At 40.0% G+C, this 26,973-nt stretch overlaps 2 protein-coding genes across 2 annotated transcripts; both read right to left on the bottom strand.

The window, feature by feature from the left end:
• Positions 1–10,493: 10,493 nt before the first annotated feature.
• On the bottom strand, positions 10,494–14,604 carry LOC139469008 (uncharacterized). Its single transcript, XM_071251143.1, has 4 exons — positions 14,516–14,604; positions 11,883–12,560; positions 11,692–11,799; positions 10,494–10,959 (listed from the first exon to the last, which is right to left on the bottom strand). The coding sequence occupies exons 2-4, from the start codon at positions 12,543–12,545 to the stop codon at positions 10,831–10,833; spliced, it is 900 nt and encodes a 299-aa protein (XP_071107244.1). The 5' UTR covers positions 12,546–12,560; positions 14,516–14,604; the 3' UTR covers positions 10,494–10,830.
• Positions 14,605–19,120: 4,516 nt separating this feature from the next.
• On the bottom strand, positions 19,121–25,219 carry LOC139469200 (uncharacterized). Its single transcript, XM_071251332.1, has 3 exons — positions 24,755–25,219; positions 21,488–21,595; positions 19,121–19,793 (listed from the first exon to the last, which is right to left on the bottom strand). Exons 1-3 carry the CDS (start codon positions 25,217–25,219, stop codon positions 19,653–19,655), a joined length of 714 nt encoding a protein of 237 aa, XP_071107433.1. The 3' UTR covers positions 19,121–19,652.
• Between the last annotated feature and the right edge of the window lie 1,754 nt (positions 25,220–26,973).

Here is a 26,973-nt window from a genome sequence, read left to right as displayed (position 1 = left end):
TATCCCAATTCCGTAGATCCATGCTCATGATGTCGATCACTGGTCCAGACTCGATTATTTCCAGACCGCCGTCATATAGCTGGAATATTGCTAAGTGCGGTGTTAAACAACAAACAAACCAACAAAAGCATCCCCAGCAACGGCGCTAACCAGGTGTTCACCACATATTGTCAGTTTAATAACAAATATTCCACCATGAACATAAATTTTAGTCTCAAAATCTCATTTCCCAGGTTATGTTTAGATATTCAATAGAATATCAACGACTTGAATCACAAGGCCATCAAATTTCATGAAGACTTTTATTTCATAATTTGTCCCTGTGAATTCGGTTGGCTGGACGTATTGCATTGGCCTACTGCGTGCAGCACGTGCATCATCAACAGACGTCGGAGGATATGAGCGATTCATTATTTTACAGGCACGTGTTCTTCGTGGAAATATTGCTCCATATTTGGAAATGCGGAAATAAAGAACAGGCGGCATAATTACGGGTATTTTCGGTCTAACCGTCAATTCTCGAGGAAAACGTCCCTTTGTGAACACCTGTACATCATTGCTTGCCCGGAAACCGCGAGACATCTGTGACCAACAGTCGGTTGATGCGATATTCAACTACATACTTGTCATGCTTTGTCATAAACTGTGCAATGACACATTCGTCAATCGCAATGTTACAAATAGTTCTCGAATATTCCTTCAATACGTCACACTCTTGATTTTTGTTTCTAATATAAAAACTACAACAACAAAAATAACCAAAATATGTGCAATGTTGACATATGTTACGATATATTAAACAAGTTATTTATTCAACTTCAACAAAATGACTGAGTGCAAGGTTAATGTGATTTTAATAGTTCACTGTTCCCTATCGCTGCCAATTCTGGTGTCCCCCTCCGTGATATTGCTGGAATATTACTAAAAGCGGCGTAAAACCTTACTCACTCACTCACCCCACCCTATTGCTGCCTGGATTCTCTGTGGTTCAATCTCCGGCAACTTCAAATTAAAATAGGTGAAAAAATGGTACCTCTTGTTACCCTGCCTGGCGCTTGACATAAAGGGATAGAACAAGGACTGGGAGTGAGTGAGTGAATAGGGCTTTACGCCGCTTTTAGCAATATTCCAGCAATATCACGGCGGGGGACACCAGAAATGGGCTTCACACGTTGTACCCATGTCGGGAATCGAACCCAGGTCTTCGGCGTGACGAGCGAATGCTAACCACAAAGCTACCCGACCGCCAAAACAAGGACTGGTCGGCTCGGAGTCAGTATACTGTGTCTGAGTGGAGTGTCCATGTTAAATGTGGCATGGTATCTCATGGCTAGCATTGTAAAACTGGTATTATCGTCCTCGCCACTTGAAATAGAATGTCGAAATATCTCGATGATTAAGATTTCGTAATTCTATTTTAGGTGGCGAGGACTATAGTCCGGACTGGTACAAGCAGCCATCGATACATGCTCTTCACAATAAGTGATTGAGTGAGTGAGTTGGGTTCAACGCCGCTTTTAACAGTATTCCAGTTATATCACGGCGGGTCAGCTTAATGTGGGAGGAAAGCCCGAATGGATGCAGGTCTCGGACGTTTACCACTTCGGTGAAACCAACGAGCACGGGTATGGTGCTGACAAACCTAGAAACATAATCGGGGCGAACCAGGATTCGAACCACAATCACAGGTTTCTTGCGTGCCCAAGGGACGTAATTCTGCATAGCGAATCGCGTCGCCTCAGACGACTGGGCCACCTGTGCCCCCCTCTTTACAATAAAAGTTACCAAGTTTGAAGGTGACTTCTATAAACTCCATTATACTTCATCTCTCATGTGGCCCGTGAAGATCCGGTAAGAATTGGTCTTCAGCAACCCATTCTTGTTGAAGATGCGACTAAGGGGATCGGGTGGTCAGGTTCGCTGACTTGGTTGATCCATGTCATCGTATACCAGTTGCGTAGATCGATGCTCATGATGTCAATCACTTGATTTTCTGGTCCAGACTCGATTATTTACAGACCACCGTCATATAGCTGGAATATTGCTAAGTGCGACATTAAACAACAAACAAACAAACAACAGACAAACAAACAAACACCTCGTATGTTTCTATCTGAAGTCAATGCACGTGAAAGGGGGCACGGGTGGCCCAGTCGTCTAAGGCGCCGCGATTCGCTGTGCAGAGTTGCGTCCTTTGGGCAAGCCAGAAACCTATGATTGTGGGTTCGAATCCCGGTTGGCCCCGATTATGTTTCTAGGTTTGTCAGCACCCTACCCGTGCTCGTGGGTTTCACCGAAGTGGTAAACGTCCGAGACCTGCATCACTTCGGGCTTTCCTCCCACATTAAGCTGACACGCCGTGATATTAACTGGAATAATTTTAAAAGCAGCATTAAACCCAACTCACTCACTCACTCACTCAATGCACGTGAAACAAAGTATGTTCTAATACTGTTATAGCTGATATTTGCAACAGGTGATTTTGATTTCGCAGTTAATATTCTTTCATTTTCATCCACATTTACGTGGGTAATCAGGTCTGATCTCACGAAATAGTTTTTTAACTTTTAATAGTTCTATCATCGCCATTAAAGAGGTATTTCTTCATATGCAGTTTAGTTTTACAGCGATCTGTACTTGTCGGTTCTGTTCAATATCGTATTACGTTGTACTAATTAATTAATTTGGGTAATGTTTAACGCCACTCTCAGCAATATTACAACTTTATGCGGCCTGTAAATAATCGAGTACGGACCAGACAAACCAGGGGTTGATATTATGAGCAACGATCTATGTCGTCGAGGTAGATGGCACACCATGAACGAAGTCACATTTTGACTACCCGATCTAATTTAGTCGCTTCTTGGATAAGCAACAGAGTACTCAGAACGTATCCGTACGTTTTACTGTGGAATTCAGTGACATTTGTACTTTTTGACCACGTCAGGGTGTACGCGTAGGCTTGTTGGTTTACAGTGACTTTTACGTGGCAGAAGCATGGACGTTGTTTACAAACCATATGATGTGTCAGGTAAATATAGAAATCGTAAAACATCCAAATGTTTCGCTAGATCTTCTCATGACAATGATGAATATAGATACAAACGGCTTTTTAAAGCAGAAGAAGGACGGCAAAATATGTAATAAGATCATTAACAGGTTTTACTAGAGCAAATTTACAAAGATTATAAAACTCTTTACTAACTAAACTGAAACAAGTTAACATCATCAATCAATTAATATTCCAATAAGAACCGCCTCCGTGGTCTAGTGGTGGAGCGTCCGCACGGAGAGCGGAAGTCCGGGGTTTGATCCCTGACCGCGTCATACCAAAAGACGTTAAAAGAAGGTATTTGTTGTTACCCTGTCTGGTGCTGGCATTAAGGGGCTGAAACAAGGACTGGTCGGCTCGGAGTCAGTATACTGTGTCTGAGTGGGGTATTCATGTTAAACTGCGGCATGGTTTGTCAGTGGGCTAGCACTATGTATCGGCATCAGTCCGGACTAGTACAAGCAGCCACACACACACACACACACACACACACACACACACACACCCGAGTTGTTATCCGAGTTCTTGGAGTTTTCAATACTGCAAGACCATTTTGTGGTTATATTTAATTATAACGTGTGTTGAAATATCGTAATATATACAGTACACTATCACACCATGTTAAATAGTCATTTCAATAGTTGTATTTTGAACAGACGATTATTTAAACTACGGTGAAATCAGACTCGTTTCCCATTGACATAATAAGGTTTGTTCTGTGTTGTCCAATAATCACCTTTCCCTTTATGTTGAGTCATGTTCCAGCAACTCCAGTTTTTCAATAACAATGAAATAGCCAATTCACTTCCATTAATTTACCTACCTGAACTAGAAATAAAAGAAACCGCCTCGTCTGTTTCTAATTTAGATCTCTGCAGAAACACTCAGAGTGACAAGAAATATCCACAAGACTGTATGACAAGAGGAATGATGTCAACTTATCAATAGTCAACATTCCCTTATGGCGAGCAATATTCCTGCAGCTCCAACCTTCTGTGTCTGCATTTAACAACTTTTGAGATACAGTCAAGCATGCTCTTTCCACCAATATTTCAAAAAGCTCTGTACGACTCATGCTCAAAAGATTTTTGATCAGCGTTACAATATTCAATGCCTTTTCCAAAGCATATTTGGTAATTTGACGCATCATTGACGAAAACGACACAATTTCCTATTTCGATTTGTACCCGTGTTTGTACAGGGGACACTTGACTTGCCTTTGCTTGAGTTTGTGACAGGTGCCACTCAACTTTTCGTTAACGTTGTGTATATACTTCCCACTTTCTAATATAATTGTTTTAATTTAAATTTGGCTATATCTCGGCACCATTTTTTGCCGTTTGATGTATGCATTGTGTTATGTGAAGAGGGGAGGTGAAGTGAAATGGGGAACGCGCGTTCAAGATCACTGCACTTGCACAACGTACATGCCTTCACGTGTATGTGTGGCTGCTTGTACCAGTCCGTGCGAGCCCACTGAGATACCATGACGTAACAACAAGTAACATATTTTAATGTCTTTTGGTATGAGGGGTCCGGGGTCGAACCCCCGAGCTTTCGCTCTCCGTCAGTGAAGTCGGTAGGAATAGATTATTGAGCCTTGCAATGTTAATGTCGCAGATCGAAAAAATCGATACAAATTTACCAGTTAGGTCAGCCCTCCAACAGAGTCGCTAATTATAGGTCTGAATGTTTTCAGGAATCCCCCATATGGAGTATGTTTTTGTATAATTGTTTTGCTACATGTATGTCAAACCTCAGTGTCGAGTTGCTTTTTATAACCATGACTTCAGGTGATTGAGAAAACTGTAGTATGATATCTAATATTGGCGAATCGCACGTGGAGTTTGTGTATAAACATTCCGTTGCATCATGGTTCGTGAAGGAAATTTCCACAAGGACACATGTTTAACAATGACGTGTTGGACCCAGATAAATCAGTTCATATTTGGATTTGATTTCGATTCCGAAAGATAGTGAGAAGATAACAGATTGTAACGTTTTGTTTAAAAATCACATCACAGCATCGCCATCAATCAATCCAAACCCCACACCCAACCCAAACAAATAAGAATGTCTTCATGAAGTTGCTTTGTAACAAATAAGTAATGGAAGAATACGCTCTTCTATCCTGTCATGTATCGACATTTTGTAAGTATTTTCCGTAATGACAGCAAATTGTGATGTTGTGAATTCTTGGACAAAACGTACATTTTGAAATAAACAAATTGTAACATGTGAATTGTTATTTTCAAAGAAGACGTGAATAGTTTTAATCACAAACTGCTTGTGACCTTCTTTGCATGCCATAAAGGTTCAGATGTCAAGGTCATACTATGGAAAGTTCCTTTTTCTAAAGCTCGTGTCATTTATTTTCCCCTCCCGGCTAAGGGGGTCACACGTGTGCCCAGAGCATGGGGAAAGAAACTAGGAATTTACATGAAGGTGTCATTGTCAACGCTTTGAATGTCATAAATAAACCTTTGTTTACATTGATGTACATACAAGCGTATTTTTGTTTGCAAAATGCATTCATGATGTGTTAACCCACGGACTTGTATAAGGTTATACAGGTCCGTGGTTAACCCTACTCTAAATGAACCTCTCCAAGTGACGATTAGTTTTGATGTCAAAGAGAACGACTTCTCAATGCTCTTAACATTAAAGGGCCGAGATAAATATTGTCTTGATAAATTGAATTAATCCCTCGATACAATATATAAGCTGGCAAATGAGAAATAACAAACCACATATAGTTTACAGCTGACTCCAATTTATTCATTATTCGCGCAAAACTTTATAATTCAATTGACAATTAAGCAAGCCTTTATGATATAAATATACAATATCTAAAAAAGACCATGACGAATGTTTCATTTTAAAATAAAATAAACAAGCTATTATTTATACACAGCAATTTCCGTATGAATCAAAGGAACCTGAGCGATTTCGGAGACTGGTCAATAGTAAACAGGAAATAATTGCCAAGAAAATTAAAGAGATACATAAAAAAACACCTACACCAACACCTTAAATTGCAGAGATGACACCATCTGTTAACAGAACGTCGTGAGTGCTGGTCAAGGTCACGACAGTGACGTTAAAAACGCCCCACGTCTTAGTCCAAGGTCAACATTGATTACGTACTGTAGTATAACACAAGGATTGATACGACTACCATAACTAGATTATACGAGATAAGTTGTTCTCCAAACCCTTACATATATGATGAATAAAAGGAACAAAAGGTCAATAATAATTATGAATTCAATTACATACGCAGCAACGCATGGTATCTATCGTAAATAAAGGACATGGCGTCAAAGACAAAGAATTTCAAGTATATCATATTTCACTGAAACACCATTCATCTGAAACCCGTTCATCCCAGTCTCCGAAATACCTGCCTGCCCGCCTGCCCGTGGCAGGTAACTTTTCTGTGGGGCTGCATGAAATTTTCCTCCAAATTCCCGACTGTCTGGCAGATAATTTTAAGACAACTTCCGTATTAAGTTTTATTATAACTTCTTGTTGATTCTCAATTAATTGTTAGCATTATTTCAACTGAATCAAGACGCGATTGGTCTCTTATTTGTCACGATATTTCAATATTTATAATGTCTGAATGCGGACAGTTAACTTTGAAGATGGGCCACCTGCGCTACTGTCTCGTTGGGTTTCAAAATTATTTCAAACACTGGTTCATCCAGAAGTCCAATACGCCAGACTCTTCTTATAAGTAACGTCGGTAAATATTCAATGGGGCAATAATCCCTTCTTATTATTTGTTAATCCGGAAATATGTTAATTTTGACGATTTCTTTGAATTTGGAATTCATCTTGGGTCTTCGAACGGATCACAATTAGATTTTGATTAAATACTTGTTCCCTCATTTCAGCAATAACCATCGATTGATCGTGTCATAAGTCATTAAACTTGCAAGTGTCTGAACAAAAAGAGGACTTTTAATCATACGAAGCACTTTCGATTATCTACCGAAACAGATTCCACTGGGCGTGCAAGGGTTGATAATTTTTTGAATGGATCAATAAAAATCAGTGATGACACCAGGTTTCTCGGAAAGGTTTATCATATCTTGCCCTATCGGTAGCAATCCCTTGTCCTTTGTAATGGAATAACCAGATGAATTCCCATTGGTGAGTTCAGAGCTCGCATAAATGTTTTTGACATAGGGGTATGAAACCAAACAGCTTTACTTTTATCAGCCAAGGTTGTTCACACACTGACCGTAACAGTGTCTGCCATGAAGTTGTTCGTGACGACACATCACTGATGGTGTCTTCCGTGTTGACACATCACTGTTGGTGTCTTTCGTCCCTCCGAGGATAATCAGCCTAGTGGGGCTAATTATTATTATTATGTTATTCACACATCACTGAAGACATCAAGACATGTGTGATTCGTCAGGACGTTAGAGAAAACGTCAACCTCCTTGCTGAGACATCTGATGTCAGCTTCCAGTCTGCAGATGTCTCTCTGCAACCAGGCTGTTTCCTAGATGAGAAAAACAAATCAGTGTCATTGTATCATCCGCTTCGTAACCTATATACGGGCTTTAATTAATCTAGATCTATTTATAACATAATATGCATGTAGAATCGACAACAGTGTATACTCTTTGATGATAAACAGATTAAACTGTTACATGTAGATATAGCTTTGCAGAGTTTCGTCCTTTGCCCGTAACAGGATTCGATGATCATGGTTTAGAATCCCAGAATCAATAGGTAATATGCTCTTTGGCTTGTCAACACCACGCCAGTGACCGTGGATGTCAAAGAATTGGTAAACGCATTTTGAAAATTAAATCTTATCACTGTCCCTTTTGGCTGACGCTTCGTGATAAAACAAAAAAAAACTGTTCAAAGCGGCGTTAAACTCAACTCAATTCACCCACATAAGGTACTTGACCCGTGAAAATCTGGGGTAGAATAGTACTTCAGCAACCCATGCTTGCTATAAAAGGCGACTATGCTTGTCGTCAGAGGCGACTAACGGGAGAGGGTGGTCAGGCCCGCTGACTTGGTTGATGCATGTCATCGATCTCAATAGGTCTGAATGTTTTCAGGAATCCCCCATATGGAGTATGTTTTTGTATAATTGTTTTGCTACATGTATGTCAAACCTCAGTGTCGAGTTGCTTTTTATAACCATGACTTCAGGTGATTGAGAAAACTGTAGTATGATATCTAATATTGGCGAATCGCACGTGGAGTTTGTGTATAAACATTCCGTTGCATCATGGTTCGTGAAGGAAATTTCCACAAGGACACATGTTTAACAATGACGTGTTGGACCCAGATAAATCAGTTCATATTTGGATTTGATTTCGATTCCGAAAGATAGTGAGAAGATAACAGATTGTAACGTTTTGTTTAAAAATCACATCACAGCATCGCCATCAATCAATCCAAACCCCACACCCAACCCAAACAAATAAGAATGTCTTCATGAAGTTGCTTTGTAACAAATAAGTAATGGAAGAATACGCTCTTCTATCCTGTCATGTATCGACATTTTGTAAGTATTTTCCGTAATGACAGCAAATTGTGATGTTGTGAATTCTTGGACAAAACGTACATTTTGAAATAAACAAATTGTAACATGTGAATTGTTATTTTCAAAGAAGACGTGAATAGTTTTAATCACAAACTGCTTGTGACCTTCTTTGCATGCCATAAAGGTTCAGATGTCAAGGTCATACTATGGAAAGTTCCTTTTTCTAAAGCTCGTGTCATTTATTTTCCCCTCCCGGCTAAGGGGGTCACACGTGTGCCCAGAGCATGGGGAAAGAAACTAGGAATTTACATGAAGGTGTCATTGTCAACGCTTTGAATGTCATAAATAAACCTTTGTTTACATTGATGTACATACAAGCGTATTTTTGTTTGCAAAATGCATTCATGATGTGTTAACCCACGGACTTGTATAAGGTTATACAGGTCCGTGGTTAACCCTACTCTAAATGAACCTCTCCAAGTGACGATTAGTTTTGATGTCAAAGAGAACGACTTCTCAATGCTCTTAACATTAAAGGGCCGAGATAAATATTGTCTTGATAAATTGAATTAATCCCTCGATACAATATATAAGCTGGCAAATGAGAAATAACAAACCACATATAGTTTACAGCTGACTCCAATTTATTCATTATTCGCGCAAAACTTTATAATTCAATTGACAATTAAGCAAGCCTTTATGATATAAATATACAATATCTAAAAAAGACCATGACGAATGTTTCATTTTAAAATAAAATAAACAAGCTATTATTTATACACAGCAATTTCCGTATGAATCAAAGGAACCTGAGCGATTTCGGAGACTGGTCAATAGTAAACAGGAAATAATTGCCAAGAAAATTAAAGAGATACATAAAAAAACACCTACACCAACACCTTAAATTGCAGAGATGACACCATCTGTTAACAGAACGTCGTGAGTGCTGGTCAAGGTCACGACAGTGACGTTAAAAACGCCCCACGTCTTAGTCCAAGGTCAACATTGATTACGTACTGTAGTATAACACAAGGATTGATACGACTACCATAACTAGATTATACGAGATAAGTTGTTCTCCAAACCCTTACATATATGATGAATAAAAGGAACAAAAGGTCAATAATAATTATGAATTCAATTACATACGCAGCAACGCATGGTATCTATCGTAAATAAAGGACATGGCGTCAAAGACAAAGAATTTCAAGTATATCATATTTCACTGAAACACCATTCATCTGAAACCCGTTCATCCCAGTCTCCGAAATACCTGCCTGCCCGCCTGCCCGTGGCAGGTAACTTTTCTGTGGGGCTGCATGAAATTTTCCTCCAAATTCCCGACTGTCTGGCAGATAATTTTAAGACAACTTCCGTATTAAGTTTTATTATAACTTCTTGTTGATTCTCAATTAATTGTTAGCATTATTTCAACTGAATCAAGACGCGATTGGTCTCTTATTTGTCACGATATTTCAATATTTATAATGTCTGAATGCGGACAGTTAACTTTGAAGATGGGCCACCTGCGCTACTGTCTCGTTGGGTTTCAAAATTATTTCAAACACTGGTTCATCCAGAAGTCCAATACGCCAGACTCTTCTTATAAGTAACGTCGGTAAATATTCAATGGGGCAATAATCCCTTCTTATTATTTGTTAATCCGGAAATATGTTAATTTTGACGATTTCTTTGAATTTGGAATTCATCTTGGGTCTTCGAACGGATCACAATTAGATTTTGATTAAATACTTGTTCCCTCATTTCAGCAATAACCATCGATTGATCGTGTCATAAGTCATTAAACTTGCAAGTGTCTGAACAAAAAGAGGACTTTTAATCATACGAAGCACTTTCGATTATCTACCGAAACAGATTCCACTGGGCGTGCAAGGGTTGATAATTTTTTGAATGGATCAATAAAAATCAGTGATGACACCAGGTTTCTCGGAAAGGTTTATCATATCTTGCCCTATCGGTAGCAATCCCTTGTCCTTTGTAATGGAATAACCAGATGAATTCCCATTGGTGAGTTCAGAGCTCGCATAAATGTTTTTGACATAGGGGTATGAAACCAAACAGCTTTACTTTTATCAGCCAAGGTTGTTCACACACTGACCGTAACAGTGTCTGCCATGAAGTTGTTCGTGACGACACATCACTGATGGTGTCTTCCGTGTTGACACATCACTGTTGGTGTCTTTCGTCCCTCCGAGGATAATCAGCCTAGTGGGGCTAATTATTATTATTATGTTATTCACACATCACTGAAGACATCAAGACATGTGTGATTCGTCAGGACGTTAGAGAAAACGTCAACCTCCTTGCTGAGACATCTGATGTCAGCTTCCAGTCTGCAGATGTCTCTCTGCAACCAGGCTGTTTCCTAGATGAGAAAAACAAATCAGTGTCATTGTATCATCCGCTTCGTAACCTATATACGGGCTTTAATTAATCTAGATCTATTTATAACATAATATGCATGTAGAATCGACAACAGTGTATACTCTTTGATGATAAACAGATTAAACTGTTACATGTAGATATAGCTTTGCAGAGTTTCGTCCTTTGCCCGTAACAGGATTCGATGATCATGGTTTAGAATCCCAGAATCAATAGGTAATATGCTCTTTGGCTTGTCAACACCACGCCAGTGACCGTGGATGTCAAAGAATTGGTAAACGCATTTTGAAAATTAAATCTTATCACTGTCCCTTTTGGCTGACGCTTCGTGATAAAACAAAAAAAAACTGTTCAAAGCGGCGTTAAACTCAACTCAATTCACCCACATAAGGTACTTGACCCGTGAAAATCTGGGGTAGAATAGTACTTCAGCAACCCATGCTTGCTATAAAAGGCGACTATGCTTGTCGTCAGAGGCGACTAACGGGAGAGGGTGGTCAGGCCCGCTGACTTGGTTGATGCATGTCATCGATCTCAATTGCGTGGATCGATGCTCATGATGTAAATCACTGGATTGTCTGGTCCATATTTAATTATTTACAGACCGCCGTTATATAGCTGGAATTTTGCCGAGTGCGGCGTTAAACAACGAACAATCAAACACACAAAACAGGTACTGAAATAGCTAAAATGCTTTCAATTCTGCCAGACCCACCTGTTCCAGGACCGCTTGTCTGAGCTTTCTTCTCCTTCTGCTCATCTGAGCATGGTAGATGTTTCTGGCCTTGGTTCGTTGTTGTTTGTCCTGCTCTTGATCCAAACTCTGAAACACATTGGTAAGGTAGTGTTAGTGACAGCATCGACGGGATCATAGAGCTTATTATTGATACAAGGAAGATAACCTACCTTGACCACCTGACTCGCCTTCATTGACATTTTATTTCCGGGGCGTGGCCTCTTTCGCTTGGTAGCAGGGTTGCTCTTACTCGACGTCACTCGACTCATTGGGCCAATAGCTCGGCGTCTACCTTTAAGATGCGGTACAGGGAGATCAACCTCATCCTCCTCAAACATAGATGCCCCATATGCTGTACGTTGGACAAATAGGGGAACATCGAGAGAACCAGCAGAGATGATGACGCTTCCTTCATATGCCAGGCCAACGTCAGCAACGCCTTCTGTTACATGACCAATGTATGTCTGACCAACATGAGAAGAGTCCCTTGCACCAGAAGAGGAGTCTTGTCCATGTCTTGCGGGGCCTATATTAGAAGCACGCCCTGCACCAGAATTAGAGGTGACATCTCCGCTGTGTGCGACACCTACATCAGAAGAATTCGGACGTCTCGATAGGGATGGATATTCACCTGCCAGCATTGGGGAAATTAAGCCTGTTATACTCGTGGACTTTGGAGGTGTACCGCCTCCATTAATTTCAGACTCCGTACCTGTTCCGACATCTTCATATTCCGACATCTTGACCTGGTGATGCTGGTTGATACACTGGGTTCCATCTTGAAGAAGATCTAGAGCAGTCAAGATGGCATCCATGGCTTGTAGGTCATCCATGTTGTAGGGCCCTTCCTACAGTGACGAGACAGAAAGTGTACAGGACAACATTTAAGTGTTGAAATGCTCCTCCTTCCTGAAAACGTGTTCGTTGCTGAAGAACCAATAGCTACATGTACCATTTACAATAAAACGTTTATATTTTGAGGACATCCAGGGTTTCAAGCTAACAATTACTTCTTTTATTATTTTTAACCTGAGGCACGTATATCTTTTGTGCATTTTCAAAATACAAAACAAAAATTATTTTTTTCATTTAAAACAGATTTAAATATGAAATTACTTTCAGTAGTTCTCACTGAGCATTCCAACATATGTTCCATTGTCTTCATTGATTGCGAAAAAGAATATAGCAACGTGACACCATATGAATGCATTGTCGCAAAAAAATTGAAGATGACGTCATCCATTGTTCATGACGTCATGGCGATAATATGTGACGTCATTCCAAGACGTCAATAATTGAGCTGATATCTCTGTTATTCAATATTTTCTCACAAAAATACTATCGGTAACATATAGATTAACCAAGGCCTATCGGGCTACTAGGAATTACAGTCTTTGTCCCAAATGAATTAATTTTGTTACTTTTTTGCCTTGGTGACGTACTTTAAGCATTAATTCACGAGGGATGCTTGAACAAGCCGAAGTGTCCAGCTAGTATTACTTACTAGTTTACTTCTATAGTGAGTGAGTAAGTGAGCTTGAATTGAGCGGAAACTTTAACACAAATCTCTTTACCTTAACCAAACCCCAAATATCAAATGGTTGGTCGCCAATAATAATATCCCGCCGTGATATTGCTGGATTATTGCTAAAAGCGGCGTAAAACCAAAGTCACCCACTCACTCATTAATAATGTCTTGGCTTGGACAGGAAAAGAGCATTATATTCAAATTTTCAGGTATGTTACCTGTGGTGAATTGGGGTTTTATGTCGCGTTTAAAAGTTTATTGCACTCGGATGATGATAGTGTTCGTTCGCGTGGCACGGTGTGGTTGCTTGTACTGGTCCGGACTAATGCCGGATTTCTAGTGCTAATCCACTGATATACCATGTCGCTGTATAGCATGGATACCATACTCAGACAGGTGTACGAACTCCGAGCCGACCTTGTTTTATCCCCTTAATGCCGAGCGCCAGGCAGGGTAACAACAAGTACCATAATTTAACCTATGTTTTAGAATGACGCGATTAGGGATCGAACTACCGACCTTCCGTTCTCCGGGCAAACGCTCTATGCACTAGACCACGGAAGCGGTCCTTTGATATTCACAACCAGAAAATAATCATTTTCAATTCTACAACATGATATCAGTGCATTAATCTACGCCATTCACAACTAGAAAATAATCATTTTCAATTCAATTCTACAACATAATATCAGTGCATTAATCTAAGCCATTCACAACTAGAAAATAATCATTTTCAATTCTACAACATGCATTATCAGTGACTTAATCTATATTTCAATCCATTCATCATAAAATATGCCATGTTTCTTTAAATAGAGTTTTATCGTGGTTTATCAGTTAGTTTCGATTTTAAGGGATGCTCTTTCCACTTGACCACGGAGACAGTTTCGTGTAGGTACGAAGGAAGAGAATGAATTAACATTTCTGTCATAAGACACCATAAATAACTAATACGTTACATGCGTGATATCAGACCTCGCATATCCGTCAAAACAACATTTGTCTACGTTAGTATCAGTCTATAAATACTTTCACATTCCTCGAACAATATCGTATACTGTTTCAAACCTGTAGCTTTTTGTTAAAACATGTATAAACAAATCTCAACACAGAGCCCTCAATTAGAATGATTTAGGTTTGAAAACTAGATTTGTATAATATTTATATTAAAGAATTGTACGAAGCAAAGCGATGTAACGCGTTATGTACTCGATATGCTTTCATAATATACTGATATAAAATGCGTTATGAACAAATGATTATGATGATATTTACCAGTGAACGTGTTTGATCGGTGATGTCTGGTTTAGAGGTTCAACAGAAGGAAATTTTCGTGCCGTATCGTTACTTATCCTAGGCTGCAGTGTATGGATTAACCGCAAAACTTTCTTTTACGCCCTTTTATACATTCATAATGTATTTGATGTCTCTTAGTGACATACGTCATGGGTATTTTTAGAATCTCATGCGCGATAGAATCACATGGGTTAGTCACACATGTCCTTAAGTACAGAATTGCAATTTATACACATGTGACATACATTTTATGTATGATGTACGGTTAACTTTGCTGAGGATATAACTATGCACATAAACGACATGAGTGGGTGAGTGAGTATGGTTTTACGCCGCTTTTAGCAATATTCCAGCAATATCACAGCGGGGGACACCAGAAATGGACTTGACACATTGTACCCATGTCGGGAACCGAACCCGGGTCTTCGGCGTGACGAGCGAACGCTTTAACCACTAGGCTACCCGACCACCCCTAAACGTCATGAGGAATGTGTTGTATACATGCCAAGTGCACGTGGCACGCGTGTGGAAATACCCAGGCTTAATTCAACTCAGCTGAAAACACATCTAGTATACCAAGTGAGCGGTACAGATGGGTCAGAGAAAGGCACGCACGCAGGCAGGCACGCACGCACGCAGGCACGTACGCACGCACGCACGCACGCATGCACGCAGGTACGCAGGCACGCACACAAATAAATAAAAGCGACAATGTAAGAAGAATGCTGATGTCTTGAATGTTTAACCTTAATCGAACAACTCTTTTAGTAAGAGTCGTGGGAGGTTTCTGATCTCTTGGCACAAGGAGTATGCTCGATGGTACCTCAACAGCTGTGAACTGTAGAGTGTAGACACTAAAGGTGGTAGCAAAGTTACTTTGTTTTGACTTTGTTTTGACTTTGCTAATCCGATCAGAAATTCCGATTCATATGCATCAAGAATCAGATCAGCAAGAGGGGCAGCACAGTTGGTGTCCATGGGGATGCCTACTTCATGCCTAAATGTCTTACCCCCCATGTCACATCGACGTTGTCAATGAGGAGATGCAGCATTTCACATAGTGTTATCTCAGTAAACTCAGTAAAAGATGCCATTTGTTTTAATTTTTGTCAAATTGTCCTGAACCTCTGAAGAAAGATAGGTAAGTGTATCTATGGTCATCACGTTTTGTAACAAAAGCCCCATGGATCAAGGAGCGAAGTGTTTCCTTAGGTTTGTCATGTGGGTTTGTAGTGCACACACACTCACAAACACGCATGCATGCACGCACACACGCACGCATAGACAGGCAGACAGACTCACATAGTATAGCATTGTAGACTGCGCGTCTAACCCCCTGTAGATACTGGTAGTGTGTTAAGGAGTGATCCGTTGGAGCTCGAGCTAAACTAAAGCGAAAATGTTTTCTGTGAATAGAACGAACAAGGCTATATATGCATCAAAACTTTTGTTACTCGGCCTTTTGGTACACAATATTATGTTTCATATCACACCAATAATTGGGTATATCATGAAGAGAATAAAGCTAATTACAAAAAAACTGATATTTCTTACTAATATGCTGCTTCGAAGAAACACATTAATCAAACATGTGGTAGAATAGGTATGCAGCAACCCATGCTTGCCGTAAATGGCGACTATGCTTGTCGTAAGAGGCGACTAACGGGATCGGGTTGTCAGGCTCGCTGACTTGGTTGATGCATGTCATCGTATCCCAATTGCGTGGATCGATGCTCATGATGTCAATCACTGGAAACAAACAAACTAAGCAACAGTGATGACACCAGGTGTTCGCGAAAACCGGTAGCAGAGTGACAGAGTGGACCTTTGGTATAAAAATAATATCTGTTGGTATACTAGAAACCATCTTTGAAGCTGTACAATATGATATAAACTTATCAATTATCTGAAGATTAGACTGAGTGAGTGAGTTTTGTTTTACGCCGCTTTGAGCAATATTCCAACAATATCACGGCGGGGGACACCATAAATGGGCTTCACACATTGTACCCATGTCGGGAATCGAACCCGGGTGACGAGCGAACGCTTAACAACTAGGCTACCCGACCCCCCTCGAAGAAACAGATTCCACTGGGGTACAATGCAAAACAGCGGTGACAAAGTCAACATTCCCTTTATGTCGAGCATTCTCCCAGCAACCCCAGCCTTTGGTGTCTACACTTTGAGGTACTATTCAGTATGTTCTTTCTCGGAAGATATCAAACAGCGTCATCCTGTAATGACTTGCTCAAAAGATGTTTTATCAAGATTCTAACATTCGAGGCCCCAGCAAATGTTTTATGTTAGACATGTAGGGTACATTTCCAAATTTGATGTATCAGTGACAAAACGTAACCTCCAATGCACTTCCTTATTTTGTCTTCTACCAAATGTTGTTTTTTTCATTTAAACAATTGACTTTTCTTTACATGTGTTTGTGATGGGTGCTACCGGTGGGACAGGATACTCTAACCTTACCGCGAACACCTGGTATCATTACCATTTGATAGTGATTCATGAACACATGGTCATGACATAGTCGGAATCGTACAATCGACTCTGCTTTAGCTGTTATTTATTATGATTATGGAAAGGGTTTTTACTTTCAGCAGAGACTTATTATGATTATGGTTTTGTCGCTTTGATTTTATATGGATGTAACATGTGTCACCGACGACTTATTCAATGTTTCACTTAGTGTAAAAAAGGATGTAAACTGTCACCGACTTTCGTTTCTATTTATATAAATGACGTAGTGACCGACATTAACGATTTAAATCGTGGTATAACTATTAATGAATATAAGAAAATTCTGCAAACAAATGTCGCATATTCTCAATCCTTTGTGTCAGGAGGGGCGTCTAAATTTTAGAAAATACGTCCGTGCCTAGATGCTGACGGGTTTTCTTCTGCGTTGAGTCAGTCATTGACTATGATTACCATAAATATCCTAGAGCTATTCGCAGCCATACCCTCGTTTTGAGCCCGATTCGAAAAACATGACCCTTAAAACAGCCATCCTATCAAGTAACCCTGTGCTATATGTTCTTGATAGGGAAATATAGATTGTCTCGTCACATCCGCAATGAAGCTTTGGTGACGAAGGGGCCAAGGCAATTTATCAGAGCTTTGTGGAGAATGTAGAGAAATCAGATTACCAGATGACAGAAATAGGCCGGTGAATGAGAAAGCTTGTGTTTAGGTTGGTTGGTTGATTTGTTGTTTAACGCCGCACACAGCAATATTCCAGCTATATGACGGAGGTCTGTAAATATTCGAGTCTGGACCAGACAATCCAGTAATTAATATCATGAGCATCAATCCACGCAATTGGGATCGTTGACATACATCAACCAAGTCAGCGAGCCTGACCACCCGATCCCGTTAGTCGCCTCTTACGACAAGCATAGTCGCCTTTTACAGAAGGCATGGGTTGCCGAAGACCTATTCTACCCCGGAATCTTCACGAGTCTTATGTTTAGGAACAATAACTTGGCCTAGGGCTTCTCCAAAGAAATATAATAATACAAAGCTACCCGCTACCCCTGTGGCAATAGAATTTTCTCATACCATCGCCATCATTCATAGCCCATTAAGCAATGCACAACCGTGGTTAGCAGTACACGCTCTGTATCTGATCCAGCAGTCCGCAAACAGACTCATGTACACTATGTAAATAGAAAATACAATAAATAATAACAACAACAAAAAACATGTCACGAACTTTACGTACAGTTTATTTCCCTGACATATATAAACTATTCTGATTTAAGTAATATAGAAACAACAAAAATGATTTTTTTCTAATATAAAGCAATCATTTATGTGTCTATCAAACAGTTTTTGAACAGCAACTTTCATCCTTGTTGCTTATTCAGAGCTTGTAAAACCTAGCACGTGGTCTGTGCTTCAGAAAATTCCGGTCGCGTCATTGTTTCAGGTGATTTTCGCAAGTCCACGTTTTAGGACACAAAACGATCTTAGCGCTATGTTGTCTAAAGGGGTACGTTACTCCTCGACCTTGTGGCCAGACAGAGTTCTGATTGTCCTGTCTGAAACAGAGACATTGACCCAGTTGACTGTTAGCTTCATATAAATCATGACGTTTGGATCAGGAGACAGACAAAGGATGGGAAGGAAGCATCATTTGTTTCGGATACACCAGAGTCTAACCCACCATCCCCTTTCTCCAAGATTGCCACACAGAGACGATAGTTTAAGGGCACGTATATATTGACTGGCATTGATACCGTGAAAAGCAGGATGGCCGACTGTTTCTGGGTCCATTGCTCCGTTTACTCACACTCTTAGGTGTGTCATACGCATGGATATATATACCGTATTTCCTCTATTAGACGCCCGGGCTTCTATTTATTTCGGACAAGCCTTTGACCCGGCGTCTATTGGAGGCCCGGCTTCACTATGACCACGAATCCCAAAAAGGGATCATCAATTGTATCAATTGTATCAATTGATCGAACCGGCGTCTATTAGAGGCCCGGCTTCTATTTTTTTGCACTGAGCAATTGCCCCGGCTTCTATTAGAGGCCGGCGTCTATTAGAGGCTATACGGTAATAAAAGAATCCAGGTATTCGAGCAGTCAGATGTAGTGAAAGCTTTAGCGCACATTGTAGTCATAGTCAAGCAAAGACACTGCCACGTCAGGGTAGTGCACAGCGAACTGTTTCTACTGCGTGTCAATCAACCTGCGTCACGACTGCCTGCTTAAATAGCAGCTGAATCGCTTTGAATGCGTAAAGATCTTGTCCCGGGAGACCAAAGGTGCCTTGTCATAGCAATGACGTCATCCACCCCCCGTCGCGCTGCTTGGGAAATAATTACATTTATTCCGGACAAGGCGATCTGGACCCTGGTTTTAAATGTTAGGATAACAGGTGGCGTGCATGTAACATGATATACCCACTAATGAATGGTCATTATTATAAAAAAACATGATATGGTCTTGTTTTGAGAGAAATATAGTGAGAGCTACACAGTTGGAGGAAAAGTTTGCGACGCATATTCAACACAAAGAGAATGCAGGAATGCGTATGATCCGAATTTTAAAATGGAGCCTGATTCAGGGTGACGACAGGATGCCCGTAACAGATTATTTCATGTAGGCCGGCTATCCAGGGGAAGTTGATGACGACACTCGTGGCGATGGAGAATGTCCTCCAGGACCGTCTTCTGTCCACGGCTTTTGACGATCTCTTCCATCAGGAGGGCGTTCTCAGTTTCATATCGGGCGATCTCCTGGATAAGAAATAAGCGAAACCATGGCGAGTGAATGGTGTTTAACGGTCATTGCTATATTTGAACTTTCATTTTGCAAACGTGTTTATTGTTTGAGAGGCAGCGACGAACTGAAGGTAGTGTGGGCGTGTTAAACCAGCCATGACGGCCATGTTTCCCACATGCTCACCCATCAGAACAGTCATGAAGTTGCGAGAACCTGATCCCTGTAGCAACGTGGACCTATCCTTCTTCGTCATATATTTAGCATTTAAAGAAGGTCAAGACGTCAAGGGGTGGTCGGGTAGTCACGCCGAAGACCGAGGTTTGATTCCCGACATGGGTACAATGTGTGAAGCCCATTTCTGGTGTCCCCCGCCGTGATATTGCTGGAATATTGCTAAAATCGGCGTCAAACTATACTCACTCACTCACTCAAGACGTCATGTAGCTCACCTTTATCGTCTGGGTATTCAGATCAAACTCGAATAGATTCAAACAATGCGAATTTTATTAATCAAATCTCTGTTCATAACTACATTGCTTAGACCACCCATGACATGTCACAAATATGCATAGCCATACTATTATACCATAAATAATTTATTTTTCTATATTCATAAACACATGCTTATGATATGTATAATATCCATGTATAATGGAATCTGCTTGACGCAGACTGTGGAAAGTGAGTGAGTGAGTATGGTCTTACGCCGCTTTTAGCAATATTCCAGCAATATCATGGCGACAGACCCCAGAAATGGGCTTCACACATTGTACCCATGTCGGGAATCGAACCCGGGTTTTCGGCGTGACGAGCGAACGCTTTAACCACTAGGCTAACCGACCGCCCCTGACTGTGGAAAGGGGTTTGTCCGTTTTATATATCAGTAGATATAAAGTGCTTGAGTGAAAAAGAGATAAAAATATAAAACTTTATTCCAAATCAAACAACCAAAGGCCCAGAAATGTAAACGTATAGATCAAAAGGAAACTTTCGATCATCTGTTAATTAGATTTCAGGACTCATACATGCATGGTATTAAGCTGGTAGTCCTTGAACTTTCAAAAAGCATGGATGAATTGCTAAATTCAAAAATGGCCGAACAATTTCAATTTTAGTATGGCTATTAGTGGTACAAAGGTACAACTCCGCTTATCCAGTTACAGTGAGTGAGTGCGTATGGTTTTATGCCGCTTTTAACAATATTCCAGCAATATCACGGCGGGGGACACGTAAAATAGGCTCGACACATTGTAACCATGTAGGGAATCGAACCCAGGTCCACCTGGCAATCCCATCGTCCCTCTCAAGTTACATTCTTGAATTGCCAGGATCTTCTGAGCTCGAATTCCAGATTAACCCGATCATAAACCTTTGTTCTCATGAGGTTGAACAACCACGACCTGCGTCAGTGTGGCCTTGTTTCTCAGATAAACTAAACCACCGCCCAACTCACTCACTCATACTGACGCCAAGTAGATGTTAAAGCTGTCACAAAGTTTCCGCAACACTGCCTTACAATTCACGTACAACGTATTAATATACATGCCCTTTATGTACTGGATGTAGATCATACAAATCTATACAGTGAAACACCATTAATCGGACGGAAGCGTATTTATGGACAGATTTCCGGGTCTACCATTGACGAAGAAATAAATCGGAGTCCGGATTAAAGAGGTTTAACAGTATGATGTAAACTCCATATTACCTCTTTCAACATTTTCACTTTCGCCTTTTTTCTCTTTCGACTCATGTTAGCGTGATGTTTATTTCTTTCCCTGACTTTTTCCCGTCGGTCCAAATCCCTTGTTGTCATCTGAAAAAAAAACCCATATAATTTTACAAAACTTCTTACAGCTTGTAGTGACTTAACCGTTGCATTCAGATTGCTCTTAATGTTGTGAGTTTAAAAAAAAAATTGTTTGTGTGTTGTGTAACGCCGCAGTCAGCAATACTCCAGCTATTGACAATGGTCTGTAAATAATCGTGTCTGGACCAGGTATTCCAATCATGAGCTATTGGGATATGATGACATGCATCAACCAAGTCAGGGAGCCTGACCACCCGACCTGACCGTCAGTCACTTGGTTGTCAAGACTCGATTTTTCACAGAACACCATCATACAGCTGAAATATTGCTGAGTTCGGCGTTAAACAACAACCTAGGAAACCATGAAGGATAATTTATTATGCGACAGTATTAAATCCGAGGGACGTATTATTAATGATTTTATTTACACCATTTTGCAAGAAAGTCAGACAGACAGACAGACAGTTTATTCAGTAATTTAGGCATCAAGGCCCATAGTACAATGCAGACTGGCTATTACATTTGTCACGTGATGTACATGATTAGATTTTAAATCTAGTTAAACATTCCTCATTTTAAAGACATGTCTTAAGAATACCGAAACAGCATGGATCATATCAGGATTTTCAGAGTTTAGCAGATTAATCATTAACTGACGATCTTTAAAAATACCTAGCATCATGGGGAGAAATGTATAGTTTAAATGGGAATACGTTTCATATATAAGTAAGACGTGGTATTCATATTCTACTTCTCCGGATGAACAGTTTGTACAAATATAGCTCACAATATCACCGTCTTTGGACCTGCGACATACATTTACATTAAAATTGTGCAATGAAATTCTAAGTTTACAATAAGCTCTTATTAAACTTTTATCATTTAAATAAGTTAAATATCTTTCAGTTTGTAACAATGATTTTACTTTGCTGTAATTGCTGAGATAAAGTGATTCAGAAAAGTACTTTGGTGTCACTGTTGACAACATGAAGTGTGAACTTTTCAATTGCAGCGTTACACTTAGCACCCCATATTTCAGAACCATACAAAAGTATATGCATAATTTTGCCTTTAAAAATGGTACATGCTGTGAAAAAAGACACACAACTATTTTTCCTGAATCAATTATAAAGAGGCATGATGGCTTTCGACGCCTGAACAACTAATTGCTTACATGCCAAGAAAGTGGACTATATCAAGTAATATATGTTGGGACATAGTCACTTTCTGTGGGCAGAGCAGCTCGGACGTCGACAAGAAGACCCCACTTCAATTGTTGTAGTTGTGGTGATGTCAATGTTATATGTTCAGTGTCCAATGTATTCACGGAGTAAAGGCATGTGGAGGTAGCATGTACATTTACATACACCTATTTTGTGGACGTTCTCAGTCTCCATTCACTGCCTGGCAGTAGTCACCTCTAACGACAAGCATGGGTTGCTGAAAACTAATTGCAATTCTAACCCGGGTTCTTTATGTCGTGACGACGTCTAACCATACATATGTTCTTACAAAAAATGACTGCAAAGACTATTAACCACGACTGAAACAAAATCAAACTAAATCTCGGGAACAAAGTACATAAAGCAGAACCAAAACTGTTGATAATAAAATCCTTTACATTAATACAATAGATATGATTTATATACAATTTAGAAATGATCGACACTGTACAATGTAAAGTAAACCAACCATTTAAAAGCGTTTAAAGTAAGAAGCATGTACTTTTTCAATAGCGTCATTATATTTTGCGCCCCATATTTCTGTTCCATATAGCAAGATTACCGCAATTTTGACGTCAAATATAGCATAAACTACAGAAAAGGATACATGTATATTTTGCTTGAAGAAGATATAGCTAGGTATAATTACTTTTGATGCTTCGATGCTAAGTGTGTTCACACAACTGACCATGGTAGTTTAGATGATAGTGTCAAGCCTAAATATATATGATAAGTAACATTTTTGAGGCGATATAACTATGTATTCATGTTTCATTGTTAGCAGTGATTCCTTCATTTCTAAAAATACAATTACATTTGTTTTTGACAAATTAACTTCCAACCCCATTCTATTGCAAATAGAATGTAATCCATTGAATTATTTCTGTATACCATTGACAGAGTAAAAGAACATTTAATAATATCATCAGCAAATAGAAGTAAAATTAAATCTGTAAATCGTGTGTGACAAACAGAACAATGACATTCGTAATATATTTCTGTGACGAGCTCATTAATGAAAAAATAAACAAAAACTGGACTTAAAATACATCCCTGGCGTACACCACTTAATAAGCACTGTGTTCTACCAGATTGTGTTTTAATACAAGCCTTTACCGATAAATACATATTTTTCAGAACTAGAAACAAATTCCCAAGACATCCTTTGGTAAAAAGTAAATATAACATTTTTTCGCTATCTACACAATCGAAAGCTTTTTTGGTAATCTACAAATGCACAATAAAAGCGACCCTAGGTTTACAAAAAATATTTGGGACATCAAGCTTGCAGTATAAATATATTGTCAACCGTTGAAAAGTTTGGGCGAAAACCAGCCTGAGATTTAGATAGACGATTATTCACATCTAACCAAACTCTGAGGCGTATTTTCTGTAATAAAAGTAAACAGCATCCGTTACATTTAAAACAAAAATACCCCTGTAATAACTGGTCTCACACCTTGTCCCCGATTTGTACAAGGTCAGTAACAGTAACATATGCTCCTGCGCTTTTACCACAGTGAATTAAAATATCCCTAAGTTTTCCTTCAGCAGTATCAACATTATCGAATATAGAAAATTCATTTAACAACTCCTTACCAGCATTGCTGCATAAATAGTTTTTTAAGGAGCATTTTTACAACAGTGAATTAAAATATCACTAAGTTTTCCTACAACAGTATCAACATTATCGAATATAGAAAATTCATTAAACAATTCCTTACCAGCATTGCTGCATAAATAGTGTTGTAAGAAGCATTTTTACAACAGTGAATTAAAATATCACTAAGTATCACTCCGGATCCGTCTATGATATTTTATAAGCGACATTCTGACTCAAATGTTTATCTTTAGGCCAACGTTGATTAAACCTGAAAAACACGTCTCGTTTTGGGTGTAATAAATGAAGTTACTCATGGTATGATTATGTATCAGATGTTACCTCGGGTAGTGGTTTCGGCTGACTTGACACAGTCAGGTTGGGTCGTCTTAACTTGATTTTGGTGTTGAGCTCCAGTTTGATCAGCGGCATCATGCTATTACACTCGCTTGTGGCAGCCATGGCCCGGGCAACCTCAGGATCCAGACCATTGCCTTGGGGGGTGGACACGATGATATTCGGGCGATCGTCTTGAGGATCGGCCATCACCATATACAGGCCATTGTCCTGGGGGTCGGGCACAGCCACATTCAGGCGATCGTCCCGGGAGTCAGGCATAACCAGATTTAGGCGATCGTCTTGAGGATCGGTCATCACTATATTCAGGCCAGTGTCCTGGGGGTCGGGCATAACCATTTTCAGACGATTGTCTAGAGGGTCGGGCACAACCGGATCCAGACCACAGACAAGCGGAAAGGACCCTTCGGGACCCCAGACATTGCCTACGGGGTTGTGTGCCTGGTCCATGAGGGCGAATCGTTCGTGGGACTACCCTGTTACGAATGATTAAGTTTCACTTCAGATATTAACTCCTCAAAACCGACTAGTCGGTGTCAATGACAAAAGTCACAGATAAATACGCAGCTCATCAACCAATGGGAAGCTTTCGTTGTCACATGACAGCATTACTCATTTTTGGACAGAACCTCCCACAGATCGCTCAAGTATTTGAATTAGAGCTTACAATTCTAGAGAACGTTCCCATACACAACATATGTACTGTGTGAGATCTAGCGTCAATAAACCTCAGTGACTTTATCGCAAAGATAATTTCTACCCTTAATTTGTCAATAAATGAATTGCGTTCAATCAGTCATGCGTTATTTCGAAGTTTAATCGACATCATGGTTCCTCCAACCACGTCAGTTGTATTTAGAGCGCTCTGAACATGGCTTTCCCCGACCTTGACCTACACTAAGGATAAGGGACTTACTTCGCAGGAACTATGGCCGCTCCCAGTACGCGCTCGTGTCTGACCGTTTTATTTACTCATAGTCTACTGAATTCCGAACTAACGACGAAAATACTGATTCGTGACAACCCAGAAGTAATTATTAGAAATGATGTTTACACAACTTCGTTTGTATCAGTGTCTTTAACATACCACTCACCATATTTCCCACATCAGAACACAAGCTGCCAATACAAATCTCTCTTTCACAGTGAGATTCAAGTTCATGCTAAGTCCTCATCACTTATGAGAGTCTGGGACTCGCGAAGGTAAACGCATACTTGGCCGACAAATTACGCTGTAAGCGAGGGACCTGCCACTAAATATTTTTGTCACACCTATCTATCCAGGATACCTAGGATCTCCCGGCATTATTATTTTGTGCGTGAAAAACTTGAATAGAAAATACTTGGTCCCAGCTTAAGATACAAACAAAATTCCAGTCAATGGTCACCTGCAGTAGTGAGTGAGTGAGTGAGTTTGGTTTAACGCCGCTTTTAACAGGAAAGCCCGAAGTGATGCAGGTCTCAGACGTTTACCACTTCGGTGAAACCCACGAGCACGGGTATGGTGCTGACAAACCTTGAAACCTAATTGGGGCGAACCGGGATTCGAACCCACTATCATTTCTGGCATGCCCAAGGGACGCAACTCTGCACAGCGAATCGCGGCGCCTTAGACGACTGGGCCACCCGTGCCCCCTCACCTGCAGTAACTCAGTCCTATGGAGTCGTGTCAGTTGATCTCGGGAAGGACGTCCACTATCAGCCACGACTCGCGTCGAATGAGTCATGTGCTCCCACGGTTCTATAACTGCTTACACGTTTTTCAGTTAAACAACACGTGTTACGCAATTGCTGCTGAAAATAATTGCATGAAATTTAATGTAGGAATTATTTCCTTAGCTCGAACAAATAACAACAAATTTGTGATTCCTCTTCTCCGCGCTAGTCTCCCATGAATATTTATTTTTGGGGTGGTAAATGAAACTTTAAATTATTATTAATAATTATCAAGAATTATTTCATCTTGCCATATTTCCATCAACTTTATTTGTACTTGTACCTCTAAAAATGTAGATGTAAAATGGATAAATATCGATCCAAAGAATTATCAGAGCCAAAAAGTTGTACTGGAATTAATATTGCTCTTAAATGTGGTAAATAAGTTGTTGTTTAAGGAACGCAGCATCGTGCTGGTACAAATACATTATGTAGCGTGGGCAGGTAATTGTAATATTTACATTTGATTAGTGAATTTAGAAATTTTC

The sequence above is a fragment of the Haliotis cracherodii genome, unplaced genomic scaffold, assembly GCF_022045235.1.
Source record: "Haliotis cracherodii isolate W230 unplaced genomic scaffold, xgHalCrac1.p SCAF_2, whole genome shotgun sequence".
Taxonomy (NCBI): Eukaryota; Metazoa; Mollusca; class Gastropoda; order Lepetellida; family Haliotidae; genus Haliotis; species Haliotis cracherodii.
This window is presented reverse-complemented; position numbering and strand designations above follow the sequence as displayed.